Raw genomic sequence first — 26352 nt, forward strand, 5'->3', positions numbered from 1 at the left:
ACTGATAAATACAAGCTTGATGGATGTCATTGTCTAAATGTACTAAATCTCCTGTAGTACGGCTACAAGTGGGCTGCAGAAAACAGCTTACGTGTGTGTGTGTGTGTGTGTGTGTGTGTGTGTCCACTTTATCACTTACCCTCAAGAAGCTGTCGAGTGATCCATTCTCCATGTACTCTGTGACAATCATGACAGGTTTACCTACAACAGAAGGTGAGATTTCAATCCGCGGTCACATCACATCACATTAGTCCCATCGTTCTAAAATAGAAATATGGTTGCTGCTGTGGTCGAACCAGCAACAAAACAAAAAACAAATCAGATTAATGTCAGATTTGTTCTCTAAAATTGTGAAAGTCGTGGGCACAGGGAGGGCTGTAACTTGATTTCAGGCAGACGTGACGGCGACCAGGTTCAACACACACATGCTCGCACACACACAATAATGAAATGATCCTAGTCAAAGTTTTAGGGTCCCGGCAGGTCAGTTGTCAAAGTGTGACATCTTTATTTCAGTGGAGGACCTGGTGGTAAATCCCTGCTGCCTGCTATCATCTGTACCTGATCAGACTACAGCCAACAGCAGGTTTATTACAGGGGTGAAAGGGGGGGAAAGCTCTTTAAGAAACCTTTAAATCAGCCATTGTTAAATGAACAGCCCTGGTGTCAGGCTTGTTTGTGTCCCAGATGGCTTTGTTCTCTCACTGCTTCACTCTTGACTTACTACCAGACATGTGCTCCATCTCCATGTTATTCTGATGAATGTGCGCCCCCTCCCCCTGTCCTACCTTTTCTCTATCATCTCTACCATCCCCTCCTCCCCTCTTACATGTAGTTGAACCCTTCCCACATCTGGAATGACATGTGGAGAGGATGATAGAATTCAAAAAAAAAATATTACCCTCATCAGACGAATAAACTTTCCATTACAGTAATAGTTGATTCCTTTAATCAAACCAACACACATTCAAAGAAAACATGTCTGATGTGAATTACTGTTCAAATAATACATCCTCCAACCCAAATAACGTTTTAAATGTTACGAAACACTGATAGGACACAGAGATTGCTTCCCTGTTACAAATTAATGTTGAAAATGATGTTTTACCATATAAGGTTTGGTCGAGTTTAGTCACGAATAATAATTTATCCTTTTGGGGTTATATTATGGCGGCACGGTGGCGCAGTGGTCAGCTCTGTCGCCTCACAGCAAGAAGGTTCCGGGTTCGAGTCCCGGCTCGGGCACGGGATCTTTCTGTGTGGAGTCTCCATGTTTTCCCTGTTCCTGCGTGGGTTCTCTCTGACCTGTCCAGGGTGAACCCCGCCTCTCTCCCGTAGCCACTGGGATAGGCTCCAGCCCCCCCGCGACCCTTAATAAGAATAAGTGGAAGACGATGGATGGGTGATATTATTTTTGATAGAGAATTGTGACAGCAGTCCTGCCCCGTGTTTAGAGAGTGAACAGCGGCCTGCCGTGTTAACAGTCTGATGTCACCGGGACCCTCCCACCGGAACCTGAACCCTCACACAGAATTCATGGCTACACGTTAATGCCATCAGATTCCATCTCTTTCAACAGCCACGTTCTGGCACCTGCTACTCAAACCTCTCCTGCGTATGTGGTCCTGTTTGTAATACGACTATGTGTCACGCAACTTGTAACTATAAACTATTTTGGTGGAATAACTAATTATCCTAACTATTTTGTGTGTTCTCACCAAGATTTAGTTGCTTTTCTCATGTCGTGACGTCACTGAGTCCCCACAGACCTCCATTTTTATTCTTTCATGGTGTCACAGAGAAAAGAAGTTATCTGGTGTTGGGCTTTTTTTTTTTGCCATTTAACAAGACAGCAATACACTTTCAGCCTTGTTTCTGGTGGCAGAACTCTGAGGTTTTAGAGAAAAGACTGGACATTTTCTGCCATTGTTGATAATTTGTTTTATTCTAACCCCCCTTACCACAGCGCTGCCCAAACAATCCTATTATATTGTGTATAAACTCCAAACTAAAATGATTTCACTTACCTCTCCGATCAGCGTGCGCTTACACTCACTGCACTTTTTTTAACAGTTACACGAAAAAATAATATTTAAAAAAAATATATATTTTATAAACCCTCAACTCCTAAAATCTTCTAAAAGTCTGTGATGGATGGTAACATCAGTGGACGGCTCGCTGACTGGAACACACACACTCCTGCCTTTCCCCCCTTCCATCATTCTTTCTGCTCCCAGCATTGGCAGAAGAGATAAAGCCCGAGACCCTTTTGTGCTGTGACCACAAATATGAATACACAAGCACGCTTGAGTGTGTGCAAGCGTGAGCGTAGTTCATGAGAGTGTGTGTGTTTGAGTGCCCCTAAAATATGCAGCCTGTCCAACAGCCAAAAGCAGCAGCAAGGTAAATGGGGTGTGAAAGTCTCAGGATTATTAAGAATTAACAGGAGCAGCTTAATAAATCACCCCACAGCAGTGTGTGTGTGTGTGTGTGTGTGTGTGTGTGTGTGTGTGTGTGTGTGTGAGAGAGAAAGAGAGAGAGCATATCAAATGGACCTTCTAAAACTGTTCTCTGCACTTGTGCTACTTCTGCTCATGCACATGTGTTCAGGGTATTCCTCCAACTGTCATCTACTGTCACCACACACACACACACACACACACACGCACACACACAGATGAATTTTAGCCTTCTTCTGTTCCTGTGGAAGCAGTAAATGACATCACAGCGCAGTGCTCAAGACTGTTGCTGTGGCAAAACTTTAATTGAGGTCCACAAGCATAAGAAGTGGGTTTTTTTTTTTTCTTCAGGAAAATGTGAGTTTCAGACATGTAATTTCCTGCATTTTAATGACATTTTAATGAGTGTGAATCAAAATGTTAACTATATGAGAAGGAATTTCATTTTAGAGGAAAATAGTAAAAAATATTCCTACCACAAAAACAAATAAATGAATTAAATACATAAATCAAATAAATATCTTAAATATAATCTGACTGCCATCATTACTTTCATTCTCCGAGGCAGCGAAAAATAGATTCTGCAGATATTTGAATGTGCAACATTTGTAGCATTAATATTTAGAGCATATTTGGGTGTTTCCATATTAGTTATTGCTGGAAATCCAACAGTGAAATAATTTGCCTTTCTTTCCAAAAATATGGATATACATAAGTTACGTTTGTCTTTTTTCACGCAAGTGTTGACTGAAAATGATAAGCAGCACGTCTGAAAATGGCTGTCACACATGATAGAGAACCCTATCTTTTTTTTTTATCACACTGCAGATATTTTTATTGGCAGTTATCTGAGATATAACTATAGAAAGATATAAAAAAAAAATAGGAACACATTTAGCATCTGTTGGTTTTTACAAATATTTAACCAATTAAAAGTGTTAACCACTGCTTGTGACCAAATCTCATCTTTTTATTGGACACTCAAACTGTGTGTAAAAGCTCATTGCTCCACCCAGCCTCCATCTTGACTGGAGACTAATGTATGGTAGAGCCGAAGATAATCCATGATGCAGCAAATTCTTCTGGCTTTGACTGAGGTAAATTGCTCGTTAAAGGGATGGGAAAAATGCAAAAAACAGAGGGGGGTGTTTTTAATAAGTTGCAGAATGCAGGTGGATTGAATTAAAAAAGGGCAGGGAGCAATTAAGGCATTGGAGATTACACAAGAAAAGTAGAACAAATGAGACAAAACAAGGGAAACCAAAAATCGAGGACAATTAAGTGAGGGGAGGGTCTTCTGGTATTAGAGTAACCATACCAGCAGAACTTCTTAAGAAGTCTGGTGCCGCAGGGAAAGATAGAGCCCAGGCTTGTTTCCCGGCGACAAAGTTCAGACTCATTATTTCCTCCTTTCTGCAGTCATTCCTTTTTAAAGAGGCCTTCTATGTGCTAATGATAGTCTTATAAAGAGACCCAGAGGGGAGCAAGTCAGAGATATAGATTTATGGATTTATGCCCGCTTAGGACACAGTCTTTGATCAGAGCACATTGATCTGCAGAGATTTACACCACTGCAACTCGATAAAACTGCTGTGCTTTTCACTAAAGTGTTGGCCACTTTAGAGCCATTTGTCAAAGACAACTGCATATCCGCAATCTGTAAAAAGACTCCTGAGAGACCCCATCTGTCATGGAACATGAATACAAATCAAATCTCTCTTTGCTGTAATATTCTCGTCATTTTTAGTGTCTTCATTTCCAGCCTATTCAATGAAATGTTTCACGAACAAAAGTATTTGCAATTGCAAAACTAAATAATATAAAGGATTACGACCAATGCAGTATAGTGATTTTCAAAACAACAACTCACATATCCAGAAGAGGAAAGTCAAGGACGTTCTGAGGATGAGCCATGAGTTCACTTACTGCGTGTTACCACACCCTCCAGTCTGATGATGTTGGGGTGGTCAAATTGTCCCATGATTGATGCCTCTGCAAGGAAGTCCCGCCTCTGTTTGTCTGTGTATCCTCCTTTAAGTGTCTTGATGGCCACACAGATCTCCTTCTTACTGGGCAGCTTCAGACGGCCGCTGCACACCTCGCCAAACTCACCTACACATGAAGCCATGACGGATGAAACAGTACTTGTCAGTCTCACAAGTGAGGAGGTTTCCAAAAATTGAAAAATGTACTTTTTGGTTAAATCTGACACATTTACATTGTATTGTAATTCCTCGTGACATAAAAAGTGATGCAGTTTTACTCATAAATGAACCTCACTTACATTCAATCCCTTGTCAAACAGTGCTCCTTAAGGTCAAGTCACTATATCACAGTACATGGAGTTGATTTGTGTGGCAACATTCCCATGCTGTCGAGAGGCTTTATACTGCTTAAACTCTAGGGGCAAGGCAGGCTACATTCAGTTAGCCAGCAGCTAACTTAAATGTGAAGGAAAAACTGAATAAAGCAGATCTCTGAGATTTTCAAATGGAGGAAATTCTGATAATAAAGTGAGTTATTTCATGGGGGTTTTGTGACAACAGTCACAACAGTCTGTTTTTACAGCTTCGACAGTTACAATTGAGTAGGCTAGCAGCAGGGCAGGCTATATCATGTTGGCACTCTGCTAACTTGAACGCGGATCCATAACTTAATAAAGGAGCTATCCTAGATAACCAAATGTTATCAGACGAAATGGACTGCGTTCTGACAGTAAAATTGGTCACTTTGTGAGGGTTGTGTGAGGCTCAAAACAGTTTATTCTTTATTTTACAGCCACAAAAGTAACAACAGTGTAGGCTAGCAGTGTAGCAGGCTATTTCCATTTAACCTTCTGCTAACTTTAATGTGGATGAATATTGTAATTGTGTACCTCCTCAGACTTTCTAAATATTATCAAACCAAAAGAATATCAACAGCCAAATGTGTCATCATACTGTACATCTCTAACAGGTAGTCTAAAAGCCCTGCAGGTACTTTGCTTCCACAAAAACGACATGTTCGAGCGGTTTGAAAGAACAAAGATCGAGCTGCTGTGTCACCCACCATTTAGAAACTTAACCGTTATCACTCAGACACTGAACATTAAATCCACGTGAAAATGAAATTTTCTAATGCATGTGAATGACAACTTTGGTGGTGCGAATGCTATTCCCCATGCCGCCACTTTATTGTCTGTAAAGTAAACAAAGAGTGACTCAATATCCCTCAATTCCTTGCATGTGAGGGGATGTTTACTTCATCCTGTGCCAGTGTGTGTTTCCCAAGGTACCGTAAGTTTGAAGGCAGGCTGGCCACTTCAAAGGCAGCCAGCCATGTTACAGCTGGTGACAGGGATTTGGCGAGGCTGTAAAAGATATTTGTGTGTAAATGTTTCTTTGTGTGTGTGTGTGTGTGTGTGTGTGTGTGTGTGTGTGTGTGTGTGTGCGCGCGCGCGCGCGTTCTCTATATGCATAGTGAGTGTGCTCATACAAGGTGATGTCAGAGCTGAGTCATTTACAGATCTTGCTCTATCCCGTAATTTCCCATTGCAGCTCTGGATCAGAGAGCGTGGGTCAAACACTGGACTGGAAGCAATGGGGTCTGGAAGAACTTAAGCCAGAATAATTACAACCTGTCTAAATACTAGAATCATGCCTATTCTTTCCTGCTCTGCTCCATCCTCCTGGCTCTCAGCAGTGGACAGAGGAGACAGGCCAAGGGAACGCTTCATGTGGTCACTCTGAGAAAGAAGATCTTGGTCTAATAAGGCTTGATTAGGTCCACTCCTTCCTTTCCTGTTTTGAGTGGAACTGGGTATCCCACTTTGATGATAACGTCTGACCAACGTACGCATGTGTTCTGTCTTTTAACACACAATCACTATTTGGCGAGGGGATCAAAGTCTTGTTAACATGTTTAATGAAGACAGATGGGGATTGAGGAAGTGATGAAGAAAGTCGTATGTTGTATATTGTTCAGGTTACTTATATGTGTTCATAAAAATCACACAGATGGCGAGTACATTGTATTAAATTGATGGACAGAAATGTTTGGCCGTCATAGCTGAGGCTCTTATATTAAAGCCGTAGTGCATCATATTCTCATCAAATGAATGCTCCATTATATTCAAGCTCCTGCCAAGCAAGTTCTCATGATGCTCATTGAGACGATGGCTGACAGCGTTTCACAGTATATGGAGACTAGCGCTGGTAGAGATGGCTACTTCGTTAGCCCTCTGCTAAATTGAACGATTCTTCTACACTCCTAGTCTTTATCAGACCAAATAGATCAAATTTTGATGATATTGCATGTAATTTCACTGGGGTCATGTGATGGTAAATATCCACTGTTTTACAGCTGCCGCAGTCCTGACGGATTAGGCTACAAGGTAAGTGTCAGAAGTTGTTTACAACTACTGTGACTGCAACACCGTGACTTTAAAAGAGATGAATAATGAGCAATGGAGTGTAGGCATCTTAAGGATAGTTTGGTGCTCCTAAAATCCAACTTTGTAAGGATTTATCTCAAAAGATACGAGTGAGGTGAACTGAAAAAAGTGTGAATCTTATTTTTTGTCGAAAACATGCGCCTACATTACCCATCATACACTTACAGCAGTTCTATTGACGTGGCTATTATTATCTACATCAAATTACATCACATCAGGGAGTTTACTGAACACGAAAGCCTTTTTCCACATGTGACGTAGTGATCCAGAAAACCTGTAAACAAACTTCCCTTTTAAATTATAGCCGTTTTTTTTTGCCTTCGTTCATGTAAAATCCAAGATGTGTATCTTAAGTGTTTATACTCTGACAATGATTTTATAGTACACCTCTGTTGGAAGGTATATCTTTTTTGAATTGTGATGTTCGTCAGCTAAAGCATGTGCAACATATCCATTTAAAATGGTCATGTTCATCATATCTTGTCCACTAATAAAATATTTTAACCCAGATAGTATAATGAATAACACAACATTGTAATTAAGGTAATTTCAAGATGCCCAAGGGAGCCTTTAAATGCATAAAGGGGTTCAAATAGTGACAGACAATAACAAAACAGTAAAATGTTGGAATTTTACATTCCTGCAAGCTATGGATATGCACAATGTCTGTTTCTTAACCAAAAAAGTCCTAAAGTCAAATTCACAGACACCATAGCTTGTACAGTTCAAAAAAAAAAAAAAATCACTTTGGAAAAATACATTTGTTTTATGATGTGTAGGTGCACAAAGAAGACAGTGAACATGATAGTTTGGGTTAAAGTCGTGTAACTCACAGTTGAAAATGCGACTCAATGGGACTCAAACAGCAGCCTCCCGCTGTCAATTCTGGGGTTTATTGGGTTTATGTACCAGCCAAACCTGCCTCCTAGAGCGCACTTTCTTGCTATAAATAGACACGATCACATTACCACCTTTGCTCTTGTCAGAAATTATAATGGTTGAGAAACACTGAGATTATACTTATCTGCGGTTTGGAGAAACATAGAGAAGTGCCAACATTTTATTCTGGTGACTTAGCTGGAATATTTTCCCTCATTTACAGCAGTTTTTATTGTTTTCATTACTGCAACATATTAGTTCATTATTTTCTTTCTGTAATTGGTCTGTCAGATTTGAAAAGATAAATGTTGGTGTAAAATAAAAAAAAAGAGATTCTATAAATAACAATTTGAGTCAAAAGTGGACAGAAGTGACTTCAGATCAAAGGCAGCCTGGGCTGCTCTAATATGCTTCTCTCTACTATGTGCTGTGAGAGATGTATTGTTCAGCGTATCGTTCCAATATGGAGTCGTGTATTAGCTTCTCAGACTGATCTGACAGATTTGCAGGGCTGGTAAAAGTGGCGCACCATTGTGTGTTTTAGTCTTCATCTATTCTGTCTGCACTCGGCATGAATCACAATGCATCCACCCTCCCATCTGCACTCCTGCTCAAGTTATTAGGGAGCGCTTGAGACGAGGATTGGAAATAACATGTTGGGGAGAAGCTGAAAGAGTGAGAAAAAAAAATAGGGGAAAATACCTCAAAGGAAAGGGAGAAAAGAAGAAGGCAGAAAGCTAAGCAGCTTCGTTTTCTATTCCCCCTTGTTTTACACAAATACTGTATATCTATGGACAAAGATACAGTACACTGATTTAAATCAAATTGGGTTTGCAGTTCTTTAATCAGGAGACCCATCATCAAAGGCCCTGTGTAATGGAGGTCAGAGGGATTTAGTTCTGCGTAGTTACATACTTGCGGTAGAAACACAGAATTGTCCCGGATATTGAATGGCCCTCATATTAGCCAGTGGTGCTAACACCGGCCAAACTAGCTACTTCTGGTTAGCTCACTGCTAGTGAACGTAGATAAATACAAGAATTGCCAGCCTCTTAAGACTTTCCAAATGGTATAAAAAAAGATATAAGTATAAATGGTACAAGACCAAGTACAGAACAGAAGAGTGTTTGCTCAGAACAATGGATCTAGGACACTGTGTTGGAGTGAACTACGGAAAATCAGCCCTCCACTAACTTGAATAGTAATCTTCACCTTTTGGGGCCACAGTACTTCATGTGGTAGTGGTAGTGGTGGTGGTGGGGCTTACAAATCTGACAGAGCATTACAGGGTGAGTCATCAAATGTTCTTAACAGGAAAGGATGAGGATCTGGGTGTGAATTCACAGATTTTTGACATATATCAGCACAGGATTAATTTGTTCACTCCATGGGACCTTTAAAAGTTTTGACCAATCCGCTTTTGATAAGATGTCTTTTTAAAATATGCGCATGAATCAATAATTTTTAACTAAAAATGAAACTGAAGCTGATTTACTGCTGCACTCATTAGACTTCACTCGGGACCAGGGCATCAGCCAAAATCCTCAAAAGGGAAATGTAAAGGAAAGGATGGATGGGAGAAAATTAAGAAAGGACAGAAGAAAGAGAAAAATGAACCAACTGAGAGTAACCCGAACAACCTCACTCTCATTAATCGATTTCTTCCGCCATCATAGAGTTAAGCTTGGAAGAAAGGACCTTAAGCTGGGGCATTAAATGCTTTCTCATTCCCAGCTGTGCATTATATGGCATACACTTACACCAACCTGCTGCTGCTGCTGCTGCTATTAAAAAGTAGGAGCTCTACATGTACTCCCTTTTTGTGACGTGCACTTTGCATGTGTTTTCTTTTGGTCATTTTGGTTATAATTTTAGAAAGTAAGGGCTGGTTTAACTGGGTGCTAACACCATTGCACTGGAGTGGCTGTGTCATGCTGCAGTTATACTGTAGGCCTGCTGGCAGCACTTCCTCTACACCACTGTGTTGAGTTTGAAGTATAAATTAGGCTAAAGAGAGTGAGGGGTACTTCTAGGTTGCAGATACTGAACAGAATAATCTAGTTTTCATACATAGAGCGGACTTGAGTTTTTTTTTTTTGTTTTTTTTTTTTTTTACAGTGGATGAGTGTTTGTCTTCTCACCTGCTCCCACCACTTTATCGATAGCGATGCAGGAGGCATCTAGCTCCTTTGCAAACTCATGCACAGCCTGGCTTGGGTCCTCGTATGTGTGAGGGTCTACGTAGGTCTTGATACCCGGTAGACGCACTGCAGCAAGAAAGAGAGAGAAGGTTGCATCAGCGAATGATGATTTAAGCTCTGTCCCTTTATCGATATGTGCCCTGGTTGTGTTATTAACACTCTTCTCTGAAGGGACATATTCTATCACCTTGGATTTACACTTCTTCCAAAAAAAAACTAAAAAAAAACAAGCCTTAACCCAGCACTGCAATGATGAATGCTTACTGAAGCGTAGAAAACAATCCAGAACTTTCAAGATGATGTAATCTCAATTGTCTCATTGAGATCCGATGAAGAATTTCATCACATAGCAGGTCAGGTTGCATGGATGGGCCTCAGCAAAAGCCAATAAACACATTAACTTGTGATACAACAGCTTACAGATGCTACCAGGATGAACAAAGTGGCTTGTCTCCAAGCAAAATCAGTTATTTATCTGTGAAGGGGAAATACCAGGAAATTCATAAGCAGATGCTACTGAGCCGACCACTCGCAGCTGTTGTGCTCTGTGTTGTCGCAACCTACAGTTACGTTTCTAGGGAGGTGCATGTCAGGCAACAGCGTAGGCTACCTCCCGTCTACCTGCCAAAAGCATGTTGCGTCTTCAAAACATGCAGCTACATTTCGTAATCAGACGCAGACACAAACACAACAGAGAACTAAATTCAATAGTAATTGTCATGCCACACCATCAGAAACAGAATTTTGCGTAAAAATTTCCAAATTAAATCTTTGTGCTCCCCCATGTTTCTCAGGGAGATGAGAGAGGACGAATTGTACATCAACACCAGAAAACACCCACTTGATGTGTCTCGTGTTTGTCTCGGTTTAACTTAAGAATTCCCTGCCATCGTGACTTCCGCCCCTGATCTCTCATACTGGAGTGATGTTCCGGTATGACAGGAACATCTTCTTCCGTACATGGAGAGAAGCAGCTATCACAGCGTCCAGCTGTTTCCAGCACATATCGGCGCATATGAGTGTTGTTTAATATGGACCTCATAATATTTTTTTTTACTCTATCCTTTAAGTAATAAAGTTGCATTTTATTAGTCCCCGTTGGGCCATTTATGGTCCGTATCCGACCCATCCTCACTATTCATAGAGCAATGGACAGCTGCAGTTCAATACCTCGAGGAGTTCTGGGGCAAGAATATTTCTAACACATCATAAATGAATAAAGGAGAAAAATCAACACCATATAAGAGTGTGTTGGACATGGAGAACAGGTGGAGAATATATATCTCCTGTATTTCAATCTGTTCTACGTTTGTGTTCATCCCTATCGAGAGATACGTTGTTATTCTAGGTTGTTTTTTTTCTTCTCTTGTTGTATTCAGTGCAAAAAAATGTTTCATACAGTCATGAGTGTCTCTTTCATCAGCAGTCAGGAACTGACTTTGAAATGAGTTGTGTTGAAGCTGAACTCACGATTAAAAGTTGTCACTTGTCACGTCTCTAACATGAATCCTCCAAAACTGCACACAAATCACAGCGTGACAGATTCATGGGTCTGACGCTGCAACCAATAGTTGGAAGTAAACAAACCTGATATGTATACATAGGCATATACTTTTACTGTCGCTTCCCCTTATGGAGGAGGTCAAGGTCCAATTTTGCCAGTATGTTTTCACTGCTTTCGTATTAACACAAAAATAAGAAATAGTCAGCATATTTTGTTTAACACCTGTTGATGTGCAACATCAACTTCTCAAGCTAGTGATTAATAAGAGTGACTGCAGTGAGTGCACAAACAATAAAGGAGGAAAAGGAAGTAAAAGGAAGTGATCATCTATTTGTATGTATCCTGCATTGCCTCGTGTCTTGAGGCAACAGGATTAAAAATACAATATCTAAAATTTATGAAAATCGCTCAGATTTACATAAACTGTGTTATTTTTCAGTTATTTTTTTCTATAATTAAATAATCCAAATTAATAAATCATTTCACCAACCCTTACTTCTGTTTGTTTGCAACATTTCAATGTCGTCCCAAGAGAAATAATTTCAGCCCATGCAGCTAGAATTCCTAACAAACTGGTCAGACGAGTTTTCATATCGGTGCACATCAGCCAACATCTACACAGTTGCAGATGTTCAGTAACTGTGCAAGGCCTTTAAAATCTGCTGACGGATGTCTCAGTCAGGTTCTTCCCGCACGACCCAATGAAAGGCCTAATCAAGCCATCCGTAATGCGACGACTTGATTTTCTACTTAGTGAATTGGACATATTGAAACAGAACCAGTGTCCAGTACTTACAGTGACCATTGCCAAAGTGCAGTCTTTTCTCATCAGGATGTTTGGATTTGCCGTGGCAACAAAACCTGCCAAAGCAAATAGAGAAAGGTCAAATTTGTGCCACATCTAATAAGACTTCAGCCATCCCAGGCTGGAGGCTAGCGAGAGCTCTGGGTATGTATGTCTGTCTGTTTGTAATCCCAGCTCCTTTAAGCCAAGAGAGGATCAGTGAGTCTTATAATGAGCCGTTGATTTATACTCTCTCTGAAAAGTACTGACTGCCAACTTCAGCGAGACACATATTTCTCCCACCATTCGCACTCACACACACACACACACACATTATTGATTGAAACATTAAAATGTATAGTGTGCGCTGTCCGCTGCAGGCACCGTGTCACTTTGACAAATACACATACATTGTGTATAGTACATATACAATTTTAGGCAGCACTGAGAAAATGTGAGAGAGAGAGAGAGAGAGAGAGAGCGCGACAGAATTGTCCAGTAAGAGGTAGACGGACCTGCCAATCAGGACGTAGAGCAGCACAGTGAGCAGGATGATGGCCACCGCTGAAGAAATAGCAATCAAAACAACCTGGCTGCTCTCGCTGGAGATGGAAAAGGCTGCTGAAAGATAGAAACCAACAAGTATTGAGATGTTGTTCTGCAAAAACAAAAATATACATTCAACATTTCATGATTTATCTTATCTGTATACAATATTAACTGAATGCAATATTTTATTCAGTTCCCTCTGAGGCTATAAAAGCATGGAGTCTTTCTCAGAACCCTTGGTACTCGATAATGAAATTCATTTGATAATAATTGGCCTCCACAGTTTTTATGTAACACTAAAACAACCGAAACTCATGAAAGGTTTGTTCAAATATTTTGAGGTTTGAAAACTTATACCGTTACACAACTCTGAGGGTTGAAGCTCCTGCAGCTGATATTATTGTGCCAACAAGAAGCTCGATATTTAATTTTGTTTGTGGGAAAATGATCCTCTTCTTACAGTCAGGGCTGGTCTCAAACTGAAAACTGGGGCTGCTGGCTCCGTATCCAGCAGCTGTGCGAGCTCTGATCTGCAGCAGGTAGGCAGTGTTGGGCTTCAAACCGTTGAGAGTCACATTACAACCCCGCGCACGAAGGACGGTGTAGCTGGTCTCTTGCTCCTCCTGTAAGACATAAGAGACACAGGGACAGAAGCACAGAGGAGGAAATTAAATATACTGTGTGTGGACGAGAGTACAGCACGCTCGCGATACAACATGGCACACCATCTGCGTATGTATGCTGTCACATGAACGCACGCAAACATCAGTTTGATAGCTTTCTTCCCAAACTGATGAATTATACCCTGAATATTTTATGACTTCTCTTCTACTGATCTGTTCTACAACACAAGGATTTACACATGGAGTCTGCAATGCGCACATTGTTTCCAGATGTAGGGGGGAAGAAAAACAGGGGTGAAAAGATGAGAGGCAGGAGGTGGATAAAGGAAAGCTGGAGTGTGAACGTCTCATTCTGGCTCCCAGTGCAGTTACGTAGCCACCGTGAGTGCGGTCGTGTTAGTGGACTTAATATAGAAATAGAAAACTGTAAAATATGATGTCAAAATGATCAAATGAATGGCATTGAAGAGTTCATTACCGCTCTGACTGATTTACATGGAATAAAATACTCTGTATATTTGTATAGAACTTAATAATAAGTTTCAAAATGATTTAAGGTTAAGGAAAGAAACCACGAGACAGACTGTGGACATTAAAATCTTCAGGCTAGATCCCTTTAGCTGCAGTTCATGAGGAAAATATAAAACATTATACAACATTACATATGATATTATATGTATAATATGATCTTACTATGAATATTCGGTATCAGACATGTTTTCTAAAATGTAATATTTCCCTTATGCCTTAGCTGTCAATAATCTGCATGACAAAACTATAATGCTCACAACTTTCCCTCACCCCCTTTTATATCAAATTAATTCTAGATTAAATTAATTACAGCGTGTTGGTGCTTCACCTGGAGTTTTTTGGGGAATCTTGCCTTTATTCAGATCCTTCACCACCAACACTTGAAATTTTTGGAGAGAACACGACTCTTTAAGCAGGAAAATTTTCAAAATGCACATGTAAGATTAGAGGAGGCAGCAGTGACACCAGCAGATGAATTTTTTCCTCAAGTTCAGATGTATAGAAATGTGATGGCCATGAGACAAGTACATCAAGCTTCAATCAGCCATTCTTACACTCAAGTCATCGGTTTGCTGTTGCTCTTGAAAACCTGTCTACCAGAATGTCCGTCTGTTTTGAAATGAACTCTAAATCAGAAAACGTTACCTCTCTTCTATGATGTGATGCCAATCCAGTGAAAAAGGCAGATTCGTGCAAGATTTTGCAAGTCAAATGCTACGAATTGGCTCACACATCGGGTCACTGGGTGTAGGTATTAAAAAAAAGAGAGAAAGAAGAGGAAAAACTAATTCATTGGAATCACAAAATCCAAACCCTGTATATCAGGTTTAAATTATTCAGGGCTTTTCTTCAATCCAAGAGAGTGGACTGCAATTATAATCAACCCAATTCTATCTGATGAAACGAATGCTTGAATAGAAGGAAGTTAGAAAAAGGTCTTCATACATATACAACCTATTAGGAATGACTTTAACAATCCTGAAAATGAGCTTCATATTTTGCACCATAGCCAAGCTCATGAAAATAAGACAAAGACAAAACTTTATCACGGGAGAGCCAAATCCTCATTCTATGCAGCTAGTTATTAAACAGGCACTCATTGTTAAAGTCAATGGTTAAATCATCACTCTCACACACACACACATACACACACACACACACACACACACACACACACACACACACACACACACATCCAGGAGAACCTTCACGGCCATTACTGGGGATGGGATCAGAGTTTTATGGAGCACAAAGATTTTTAAACTGGTGTGTGTGAGGAGGTAACCGATACACCCGACCAGCACTGAGATAACTCTTCATCACGACCATAAATCTACTCACAGCTTGTCAGCATTCAGTGCTCAGGACAGCATGTGATCCCCTGAAAATCACACACAGGTGTAGCACCAGTACCTTTATGTGTGTGTGTGTGTGTGTCTGTGAGAGAGAGAGAGAGAGAGACAGACAGACAGACAGACAGAGAAACTAGTCACCTCTCTTCTATGCATGCTGCAGCCTGACAAGCCATGGGATTAAGGCCTATCCACTTGTGTGTGAATGTGTGTGTGTGTGTATACCTCACCGCAATACTAGAATTGTATATGGCCTCCGTGCTGCTTTCTTCTTTGGCAATCTAAACAAAGCTGTAGCAAATTATAGCTTGTATAACACACACATACACAGATGCAAATGCATACAGACCCCAAAAATGGGGATGCACAGCAGAAGTGTTGTAAATACAGTGTTTCAGCCAGCATTCCTTCCATGTAAGACTAAATAAACAATCCAAATTAAAGTGGATTTGAAGCTCTCTCTCTCTCTCAGCTCTCTAGATTACAGTGATAAAACATGCAAAAACAATCAGCGACGTGTATTCCCACAAATTGTATTTTCACAAAGTGCACTTGGAAATGCCTTATCGCCTGTGGAGCGCCCTTTAGCCGGTTAAGGCAACAGGAAGATCATGCTGTTAGCCTGGGATTTTCAAAGATAAAGCACCTCTTGTCATCTGGAAACTCAGAAATGCATCAACAGGTTGGCATCAACAAACTACCATTTTTCGTACTCCTTTCATTTTCTCTCGTTGCAACGCTGATAAAACTACGAGCACTTCCTCACCGCACAGTGTTGCTACTCACCACACCACCACACATGGAGAAAGTGAAAGTTTGGAAAAAGTTTTGTACTTTAAAAGAATGATGTGGTGAACAGCAGCGAAATACACTCACTAATCTCTCGGCCTACATCACGAGACGCTACTGAGTCGCTGTGGGAGAGGAGCAACGACACCTGCAGCTTCAAGCATAAAGGTAACACTTCCCACTTTCTCTGCACAGTTGGATTCTATCATCCAAACCACAGCACTCTGCATATGAAGCAGAATATCACATCATCTTCCTGGCAAAAAGTCTTAGAAATAGTGTTCTTTCCCAATCTCAGCCCAGGTGAGGTGAAACGGAAGGCAGATGAAGCTCGTTCCAGAATGAGAGAAGAGGATGGACTCCTCTCTCATTGATGCTTTTATCCAACTCTTTCTATAGTATATGTTTTTAAATACATTTTTATTATTGCCTCATAAGTTTTTTTGTACGTTGTGTGTTTCAGCTCTTCTAACCACTTTCCAATGTGGTTTTACTGCAAATGGCAAATAAAGTAAATTACTTTCGGACTAGGACACCGTGTGGTATCACATGAAATTGTTGGCTTTTATTTAGATGCATGCTGTAGAATATATGGGGACGTATATGAAATCAGTCACAGTGGGTGAGATACGCACCCCTTACAGGAAGTCATTTTGGGTTTACAATGGTATGCAATGCCGGAAAGAGCAATCAGGGCAAATCTGGAGACAGAAGACTGGAAATGTGAGGCTAATGAGTTGGTTGGTGTGAGCCATGTCAGCTGCTGATACCATGAACCATCTCATAGTTTACAGTAACCTAATTTTATCTGAGATCTGTAACATGAGATCCATCAAGCTCTTGAAAAACATTCTTCCTCCCTGAAGCTTCCTCCAGTAAGGGAGGGAAAAAGCACTAAATAAATAAATACATGTGTCTTTTGTCGCATTCATGCGGTTACAAGTGACTTGGTCAATGAGTGAATTCTGCCTTTCATATTGTCAAAAATGAAAAAAAAAAAGAGGCATTAAACAAGGCAAAATTAAAATACTTTTGATTTCCAATCACACGATAGGATTCCTTTAAAGACTTATGATCTGGTTGATCTTGATTAATGTGAGTTTATCATTCATTTACGTCTAGTGTTACCATACTCACAACAATTCCGACAGTAAATTTTATTGCTCCGTCATCAGCGTTATATTTATATGTTTTGAGTGTATAAATGCGTTCATTTATCTTTCATGTAGTAACATATGTTCTGCTCCCTACAGCTAAGTTTAGATTAAGGTCACTTCCAGTTAAACATCTATGGGAATGTGATATTTTCAAAAGCATTTCACTTAAATTAGAGGCATGTGGTAAATTAAACAATTCCCCACTTCCTATGAACATTTTAGAATGTTATAAATGGTTTAAAACACTGTCATTTAGTTCCATAATCTGGGGAATACCATCTATCGTATATCATTGAGGGTTATTTATGCTACTGACCTGCTTAATGCTTCACTTAGTGTTATGACGTCGCCCGCAGCGCCACAACATCGTTCATTCATTTATGTGTTTATGAGAGAGCTAAAGCAGCAATGATCTTCTGGGTTTATATGAAAGATAATGAAGTCCATGTTTCAGCGGGCATGAAACGCGATACATCATACAAAAGCACGAAACGTCCAATCAGGATGGGATGAAATTACTTGTGACAAACAATATTTTTAGTCTACCTCACACTAGAAAAGCCCTCGGTGATTTACTTAGTGAAATGTAACAGCTTTCAAAGGGCCTCGCTATAATTCCTTGTCCCATTTCTTACACACAAGAAAGGGTTGTTTGATTTTATAATCCACCAAAAAAAAAAAGGAAAAGTAAAGAGAAACATTCATCCATTGAATATTCCATCTACATCGAAGTGTTGTTCGGTGAAAAAGAAGCTATATGATATTGGATTACATGATGATGTACACAGTGTGTTTCTCATAAAGACATGAAAATACAGAGAAAACCACAAACAAAAAAGCAGAAAGTATCATTCATGCAGCACATCGCCTTGCTGAAAGCTCTCTCTCTCTTTTAATCTCTGTCTGTCTGTTTTTCTGTCCTGTTTCACCATCCTGTTTATGTGTCCGCAATTATGTCTGTGCATGTCTGTGCATATGCCTTTAAAAGCCTCTTTCTGTCTCGTAAGTGAATCATGGTGTGGTCTGTGGGGATATTTGTGCTCTAACTTGTCCTCCTGTCTTGATCCTTATGCCAGTTGCCCTCAACATCTCTCTGCCTGCCACATGAGAAGGCCTGAATCCTGGGATATTAAAGGAATATGCCAGTTTATTGGAAAATATGCTTATTAGCCATCCTCCCCAGAGCCAGACAAGGAGAGAGACACCCCTCTCTCCTCTGTGTGTGCTTTAAGGAGATGAGACACTGGCAAACTGCTAGTTAGCTTAGCACAAGAGCAGTGAGGGTGAAGCGTTAGCATTCCTCCTTCAAAAGCCAGATACATTTCTTCCCAAAGCTAATCTTTGCTTCAATCAATATGTATACAATATGTTGTAACTCCTTCCTTACAGTGCTGAGTTAATTTCCCTGACTGAATTTCACAAGGACTACCAATTCACATTAGCCTTAAGCTAACTCCAACACACTGTCCCTATCACATAAACCAAGTCTAAGTAAGTATAACTACAGTTGTAGATAGCATTCATTGTGAAATAACAATTGTAATTTTAGAATCACACATATAGAATTGCTATCCTGACAAAACTGCTGGGTACAGTGATTTATCGTCGCACATCAGAATTCCTGTTTTTAACTTCAGCCATCAGAACAAAACACACTGACAACTCGAAGAGCAACTCTTACCACAGTAATCATGGGCGACTTTGTTAGAGGGGATGAAGATGATTACTTTTGAACAAACAATGCTCTTGAACACTACCTATTTGATGACTTATGACTGAGGTATGCTATTCTGCCCTCTAACTACCATTCAATGCGCTAAGCTAACTAGCTATCAGCTGGTCTCATCTCCCTAATGGACACACAGAAGACAAAAGGGTATTTATCTTCTTGTCTGGCACTGGGAAGATTGCAAATAAGCATATTTCCTAAAAAGTCAGCCTGTTCCTTTAAGAGGATCCTCTATTTGTATTCCTGTTCTCTCTTGGAGGCTCAAATGGTAGAGGTTTCACGCTGAAACTCCCAGGGTATCTATGGGTGCTGTGGAGAATCCTCTGAGAGATTGGTCTGTGCAAGAGAGACAGAGAGCGAGAGAGTGTGTGTTTGTGCGTGTGTGTCTTTCCCTGAAAGTCTCTAGTCATTTCAAAAAGATGGGATTAACCCTGTGTTTTCTCATTCTGAGAGACTAGAATCCACCTTTTCATACATTTCCTTGTCTTCTTTTACTAACTAAGCATTTGTGATGTATTAGCATGTGGGTGTGAATAAGAATCCACAGTTGAGAATTCCAACTTGCAGTGAGCTCTGACCGAGTGTCAATCATTCACTTTTCCCCTTGTTGCTTCCCAGCTTTGTTTTAACACTTTAGGTAAGGATGGCTGAGCAGGGAACAGAGTTTAGAGAGGAAACAGTCTCTGTCAGCCTACTAATCAAGAGATTAGGGGCCACTGTTGGCTTTCAAGACACTGTGATCTGGGACACACACACATTCACGCACGCAAGCACACACACACACACACGCACACACTGAGTGATTAAACTTGCGTCCACGGCTAATTTCACCATCAAATGTCAGCCATAGCACAGCATTGGTGCTGAAAGCCAGTGTAATTCGTTCTGCACTAATTTCCCTCACAGAGGAATGAGCGACCCCATTTACTGTCTGCCATAAAACTTGTCTCCATTAAGGAGGGAAGGAGAGAGGAGGAGAGTATAGAAGGCAACATGAAAAGAGATGTGAGGTACAAAGGAGGGCACAAGTATGAAGCAAATGAGTGATACAGCCAGATAAACATGAAAGAGAGGATAGGGTGGAGGTAAGGAGGAGATGGAAAAGAAGGAATGAAGGGAGGTAGAAGGATAAACATTACATGAGGATAATTATTTAGGGCGATTATGTCAGATCCATGACAACATCATGCTATGTTCTGAGGCACTTACATCTCTTTAAATCTAATTTTAGTCTTGTGTGAAGATTTACATTAAGATGTATTTATACTAGGGCATATTTCCATATCACATTTAACCTTAATCCTACCTACTAAGGTACCCACAGAACCCAGAGGAATTTGTTTTGTCATATCTCACAGGTGCTTTAAGTGCTTTCTGTTTCAATTAGTGTGTTTTAAAAATACAATGTATTTGGGGTCCTGGGGGACCTCAGTCAAAAGCACCCAATTTGCCATGTGTGTAGTTTTAAAGGATGGACCTCTTCATATTTGTCAAGGGTCCTAGTGTCACACACTCTTGTGGAGGTGGTGCAGGGTGGGGGGTGTGTTGGTGAGGCGGGAGGCAGACAAGATGCAGCGCACAGATTTCTTCATGTTGAACGACATTAAAACAAGAAGCTTTAAACTTCAAAAGACCCTTTTAATCCCAGGCATGTCAAGGAAAGGCTGTTTCTTATTATAAATGTCATGAGCAAATTTTTTGCATTCAACATGTAACAACAAAAACAAGGGCAGCACATGCAGACCTGTGATGCTGACTTGAGGTAAATTATGAGGAGTGACCTGGCGAGTACCAACCTTTTCATAGTATTTGATCTCATAATCCAGGATAATGCCATTGGGTCTCTCTGGCTCCTGCCAGGACAGGGACACACTGTTTCGAGATGTCTTCTCCTTTTTTATCACGGCTACTGGAGATGGAGCTGTGTGAAAGACAGGGACAGCGGAAGAGAGAGAGAGAGAGAGAGTAAGCTCCTTTATAGTAAGGTTCAGTGGAAGTTCAGTTTCCAGTGTTGCATCCCAGCAATTGTCTATGGTTCCTGTTTGCCTAATTCCGTTTTCTGGCCAGCGGGGCCACATTAAAGGCTACGGCCCCGGATTCATGGATGAAATGAGATGATTTACACACTGTATGAATGCAAACAGAGGATCGCACGTGCACACGCGTGCACACACACACACACACGAACACAAACACACAGGCATATGCAATTGTAGACATTGCTTAGATGAGATAAGTCAGTAGATAAACCCTGTATTTGGTTGTTTTTACATGGAAAAATACTGATTTTGCAACCGTATATTGCTATTACCAACATTCCACCCAAAACCGCCATTGTGTGCTTCAATCCACTGATACAATACACAGAGATGTTTCACTATAAGTTCTGGTTCAGTTTACGTACAAAAACTATTGTAAAATGTTTGTAAATGGTCCAGCTTTGTGTTTAAAAAAAGCTCTGCTATTTTCACAGCTGGCAAAAGGTACACAACAGCAGTCCTCCAAAGTTCTATCCATCACCCCCAAATCGCTTCCTAACACTGGCTTTCTCGCTATGTAGCGACATCATCTGATTTTCCGCCGTCCCTGCTGTCATAATTACGATGGCTGGCATCTGTCACTTGAATGCCAATATTGCTTTTGCTGCTCACATTTATGACCTGTCGTTTTCAACGACACACACTTCCCCGCTCCTCAGAAATCCCTCACCTCTTCACACACTCACATGGTCCCAATCTAGTAATTCAGCGCATACCTCGATCAAACCCTGCACCCCTCCCTTATTCTGCCTCCCTCTTCGCTCCCTTTCTCATTTCCCTTTTTTACTGCTCTCTAATTGCCAGGCAGCTCCGGGGCCAGTTCTGCATCTGAGGCATTGACTTTTAATTTTATTAGACCACAGGAAAAAACATGTTTGTCTTTGAAATGTTCGAGCCTCGGTTGATTGTGATTATACAGCTACAGAGTGTGTCTGGGAGATTGTGTCTTTGTGTATATACTCGTGTGTATTTCTGCAGGAAGTTATTTTTTCTTCTGTAATGAATCCAGATGGGGAGAATCTGTTTCCATACCCCCTGCTCCTCTTCTCCTCCTCTCCCTCTGGTTCTGATAGCGGGGTGAGGCTGTGCTTTTTATTGGCTCTGTGGTTTATGGTGGTAATGATTTAGTGTGTCTGAGCAGCTTGGAGGCAGCTTCAAGTTCCTCTCCTCCTACTCGCCCATCTCCTTGCATCTCCCCCTGTCCTCTCTCTCTCACTATCCCTCTCTCTCTCTCTGCATGTCTATTGCAGAGCTCTTAATTTGCTGTCACTCTCTGTTTCGGTCCGTGGCATAACTGTAGAATTGATACAACACACCAGGCCATAAAGGCTCTTGAAAACCGGCCAGAGGTGTCATAAACCTGTGATTTAAGGGCACAATGTGGGAATACTTCTATCTATTCTGACTTGTGGACAACAGGTAATGATTTCATTTTGGCGGCACAATAGAATTGAATGAAAAGATATATCCAACGGGGTAAAATAAACCCTGATAAAAATACTATTCAGGAAGTCGGACTGGGGCTGCTACACTTCCATAATGGGAGGAAAATATCTTCACACTTCTCATAATAACATAAAAGATATACTGTATAATTTTGTGTTGTGCTTCAGCAAAGCATCCTTCGGTCCCAGACAGTCGACCCCTCCCCTCCTGGAAACTTTACTATCCTACGAAAAGTAATGCAGGCGCCAGTGTTTTCTGGCACCTTCTTATCTTTACTGACAGAAAGAGCTGGCGTTGTATTGTCTGATGGTGTTCCTGAATAGGACTGCTACTTGTTTTAAAGTTGATTATCTTGTCCACTGCACTGGACCACTTGAATTATCCTTTTTGTACATTAATCTGCCAGATTACACCATGTGGAACTACAGGGATGTCATGGTACAAGAAATTTGGTCGCCGGCACCGATACCGACTGAACTACAACAGTCATCTAAAGTTGAACAAAGAAATCAACTCTTCAAAATGAACTCCTGCTGCACACACAGTTTTAGAAGAGGGGTGAGGTTGCTTTGACTGCAAGTCTTCATCTTTAAAAGTCCAAATCAAGAGCGCTGTAATCAAATGGAGCTCCTTTCAGAATCGCTCGGTGCATGTGATGTGTACAGTGTGCAGAGAGAAACTGAGAAGCGGATGCCACTAATTTTTGGGCTAACGGGCTGGCTTAAGCCAAACAGTGGCACTTAGCTGGGTCTTGAGGAGCTCTAGTGTTAACTTACCAACAGCCTTGACTACACTCATATAGTTCAGGGGAGGGCGGGGGCCTCACTTGTGCCGTAGTTTTATTTCAGACTGCTTGAAATAACTTGCTAACGCAGCTGTAGTATCCATAGTCTGGGTGTGTGTTTTTATCCCCTCAAATCAACAAGCAGACTTGTTGCCGCACCTGTCGCTGTCATTCGGTGCGATGCGTACGCTACTATCATAAGCACCTCTGGCTACAGGTACCATGGAAAATCAAGTACCCTCATATTTTCGACTTGGTACTGAAATACCGATTTCTGTGACATCCCTGTGTGGAACTACATTGTGCTGAAGCCCATCTCCTCTAACTGTGCCAAGGCCAGGAAAGCCTACCATGTTTGGGTGCAGCACAGAGCATTCACACTAGCCAAACTGGACTTTGAGGGATAAAAATGCGTGGTCATAGAAGAGATCAGTCCGAGTGAGTGCCCTTGGACTGGTGATATTGAGAAGTAAACTATTCTAAAGGTGGATCAAAATGACACTGTTGTTGTTAGCATAGCTGTGACAATGAATGGAGGGTAAAAAAGGTGAGAAGCTATCTAACAACACCTTGACAGCACTGCCAGGACACACTGCCTCTACCCAGGGAAACACTTAATCCATCTTTTAACAGCTATGGCATCTGTATGCATGCAAGTGTGTGTGGGTGAGAAAGTGTACAGACGGGTGGGGCTGGTGCACTGACATATCTAATCCTTGTAAACTCTCAGGGCCGATGCAGAGTGTGCAGCTGCAGCATGAGATATTTGCTAGGGTGAGAGACAGCGCACGTGTGAGCGTGTTGTATAGGAAGGCTTGAATGACGTTAAAGAGTGTGTCGTATGCTTCATTGCTTGTGTGCCGAGACTTGTGTGTGCTTGATCATTGATATGTAAAGATCCATCTCTTATGATGATCACTCAGACATTAAAGATGGTTCTCAATATTCAGAGCACACACAGGCCTCTTAGCATTGATAAGCCCTCTTCAAATCTAATATATATTCAGATTTCCTCTAACCACACACAGATTATATGCTAACAAACAGATGACTTGAATGCTTTCCTTAGCCATGTTGTCTGGATTGTTTTTACTTTCAATCTGCTGCAATGACTCCCTCCTCTTCATTAGCTCACTTTTCATCAGCCTGGATGCGAAACAAAAAATTCCTGCCCTGTCACTTAAAAAATGTCTGATCCTTGTAAATGATAATAAGGTGCGATTATATAGCACCTTTGTACCTTGGCGCTAATTAAAGTCTATTAAAATGTTACGTCATTCACACACTCATACACTGATGGTGGAAACTACCACTCAAGGTGCTTATTAGGAGCAATTTGCGGTTTTAGTGTCAAGATGTTCCGTGGAGGAGTCAAGGCTCAAACACCTCTGACGGCCGCTGAACCTCCTGAGCCACGCAGATTCTGCACGTATGTACGTGCAAGCAGGGCCACCAACATGGGGGTGTTACAGGGTCAGTTTCAGGGACCCTGGCCCACAGAGGACCCAAACGCGCACCGTACCTTCTGAATAGTCTGCTATAGCACTTTGTTAAGAATGCACTGGGAAACAACTTGTCTTGCAGCCATGAGCACAAGGTAATATTTTAGGAGTTTAAGTATTTCGGTTACCTTATTATTACCTTATTGTATTGGCCAATTATGATTCAGCTTCCCAATCCACTTTTATTCATGTGTAATCTGAAAGACTCAAAGCTGTCTTTCAACTGCAGTTCCATTCTGGTGTCTGCAGTTGCTAATCGGACCATTTACAAGCACCAAACAGGGAGGAAATCTTAGCCTTGACATGCACTGACTACATCAGAAACCCCAGAATTTTGGGCTGTTGCCCCCAGAGACTATTCATAACTGTTAATTGTGCAATTTCTTATAATATCGGCCAGCTGTTGCACCACAGGGCAACCAAAGAAAACACTCACACAAACAGTCCTTAACTGTGTTCGCCTAATCGGACTGCTGTCACACGATAGATGCCTGCTAAACTGAACCTCTCGACCAGCCGTACTATGTTTTACCAGCACAAATGAGGAAATGAGATGTTGATATATAGAGAGAAAGTCTCTAAAAAAAACACTGATTGAGTTCCTTTTGCAGCCACGATTGGCACATTTTCAGCAGCGAGTGAGTATTGGTCTTATTGTAACCATGACAACTAAAGTCAAGAGACCACAGAGTATCAAGCTCAACCAAAACCACTATGTTTTCCTAACAATTAACTGTTTCTTTTTTGTGCTTAAACCAATCCAAACCTCAACCATTACCACGGTACATCATAATAGATTTTTTGGGAAGCCACAGATGTCCTATGTGACGTTATGCTCTGTTGTTTAGAGACTCAGAAAATACTTCCAAATTTGTGATAAGAGAGGTCCCACTGAATCAAAGCTCGAGGTTTAACACCCACTCTGTCTGCATTCATCGCTGGTGCTGTCCGCCCAGATAATACAATGGAGTGTGCTGTATAATCCCCATTTTGCTACATATGAAACAAACTCCCATCAGTCCATCCCGCTCAAAAACTACCTTCCGAGTGCCAAATCATCTTATGAAGTACAGTGGAAATGGAGGAATTTATATCAAAGTCAAGAGTAACTGAAGCTGAGTTGGAAAGCAACCGGTTCAATTAAAATCCTGTCGAGATGAAAGATGAAAAAGAGATGGAGCTAATGATTGATTTAAAAAGAGGAAAAACTCATCGCTGGGCCACTGACACAAAAACATACAAAGCCAAACTTTGTAAGACAATACTGAGATGAGATGGAAGAATAACAGAATAAATTGATGCATTCACAGAGACCTTTGCACATTCCTTGCTAGAGTTACAGATTTCTGGCACTTTTTAACCACAGTGAGATTTATTTTACACTTGGAATTCACAAGTACCACTTCCCTTGGCCATCCTATTCTTCTGAGAACTAGATTTGTGGTTAGATGTTTGTGTAAAAGATTGATGGGGTCTTTAGGAATCTGCCCTTATGTAAAGAATGACTTTAAAAAGGTTTTCTTTTGTGTTTTAGTGAAAAGGATGTCTGATTTAAATCATTAAAACAAGAGAGTAGCGACCTGGGATTGTCT

At 41.0% G+C, this 26352-nt stretch overlaps 1 protein-coding gene across 6 annotated transcripts in view; it reads right to left on the reverse strand.

Annotated features, from left to right (window-relative positions):
• Positions 1 to 26352, reverse strand: part of epha3 (eph receptor A3) — a 218958-nt gene that overhangs the window by 19340 nt on the left and 173266 nt on the right. For all 6 annotated transcript variants that reach the window (XM_086219855.1, XM_086219856.1, XM_086219857.1 and 3 more), the window contains 7 exons: positions 20786 to 20910; positions 13269 to 13431; positions 12775 to 12880; positions 12272 to 12336; positions 9912 to 10037; positions 4386 to 4571; positions 140 to 201 (listed from right to left, as the gene is read on the reverse strand). In XM_086219855.1, coding sequence (XP_086075981.1) covers positions 140 to 201; positions 4386 to 4571; positions 9912 to 10037; positions 12272 to 12336; positions 12775 to 12880; positions 13269 to 13431; positions 20786 to 20910 — 833 coding nt within the window. The remainder of the gene's footprint in view (positions 1 to 139; positions 202 to 4385; positions 4572 to 9911; positions 10038 to 12271; positions 12337 to 12774; positions 12881 to 13268; positions 13432 to 20785; positions 20911 to 26352) is intronic.

The sequence above is a fragment of the Aulostomus chinensis genome, chromosome 12 (genome assembly GCF_037954235.1).
Source record: "Aulostomus chinensis isolate RoL2024-O1b breed Wild chromosome 12, RoL_Achi_v1.0, whole genome shotgun sequence".
NCBI classification, from domain to species: domain Eukaryota; kingdom Metazoa; phylum Chordata; class Actinopteri; order Syngnathiformes; family Aulostomidae; genus Aulostomus; species Aulostomus chinensis.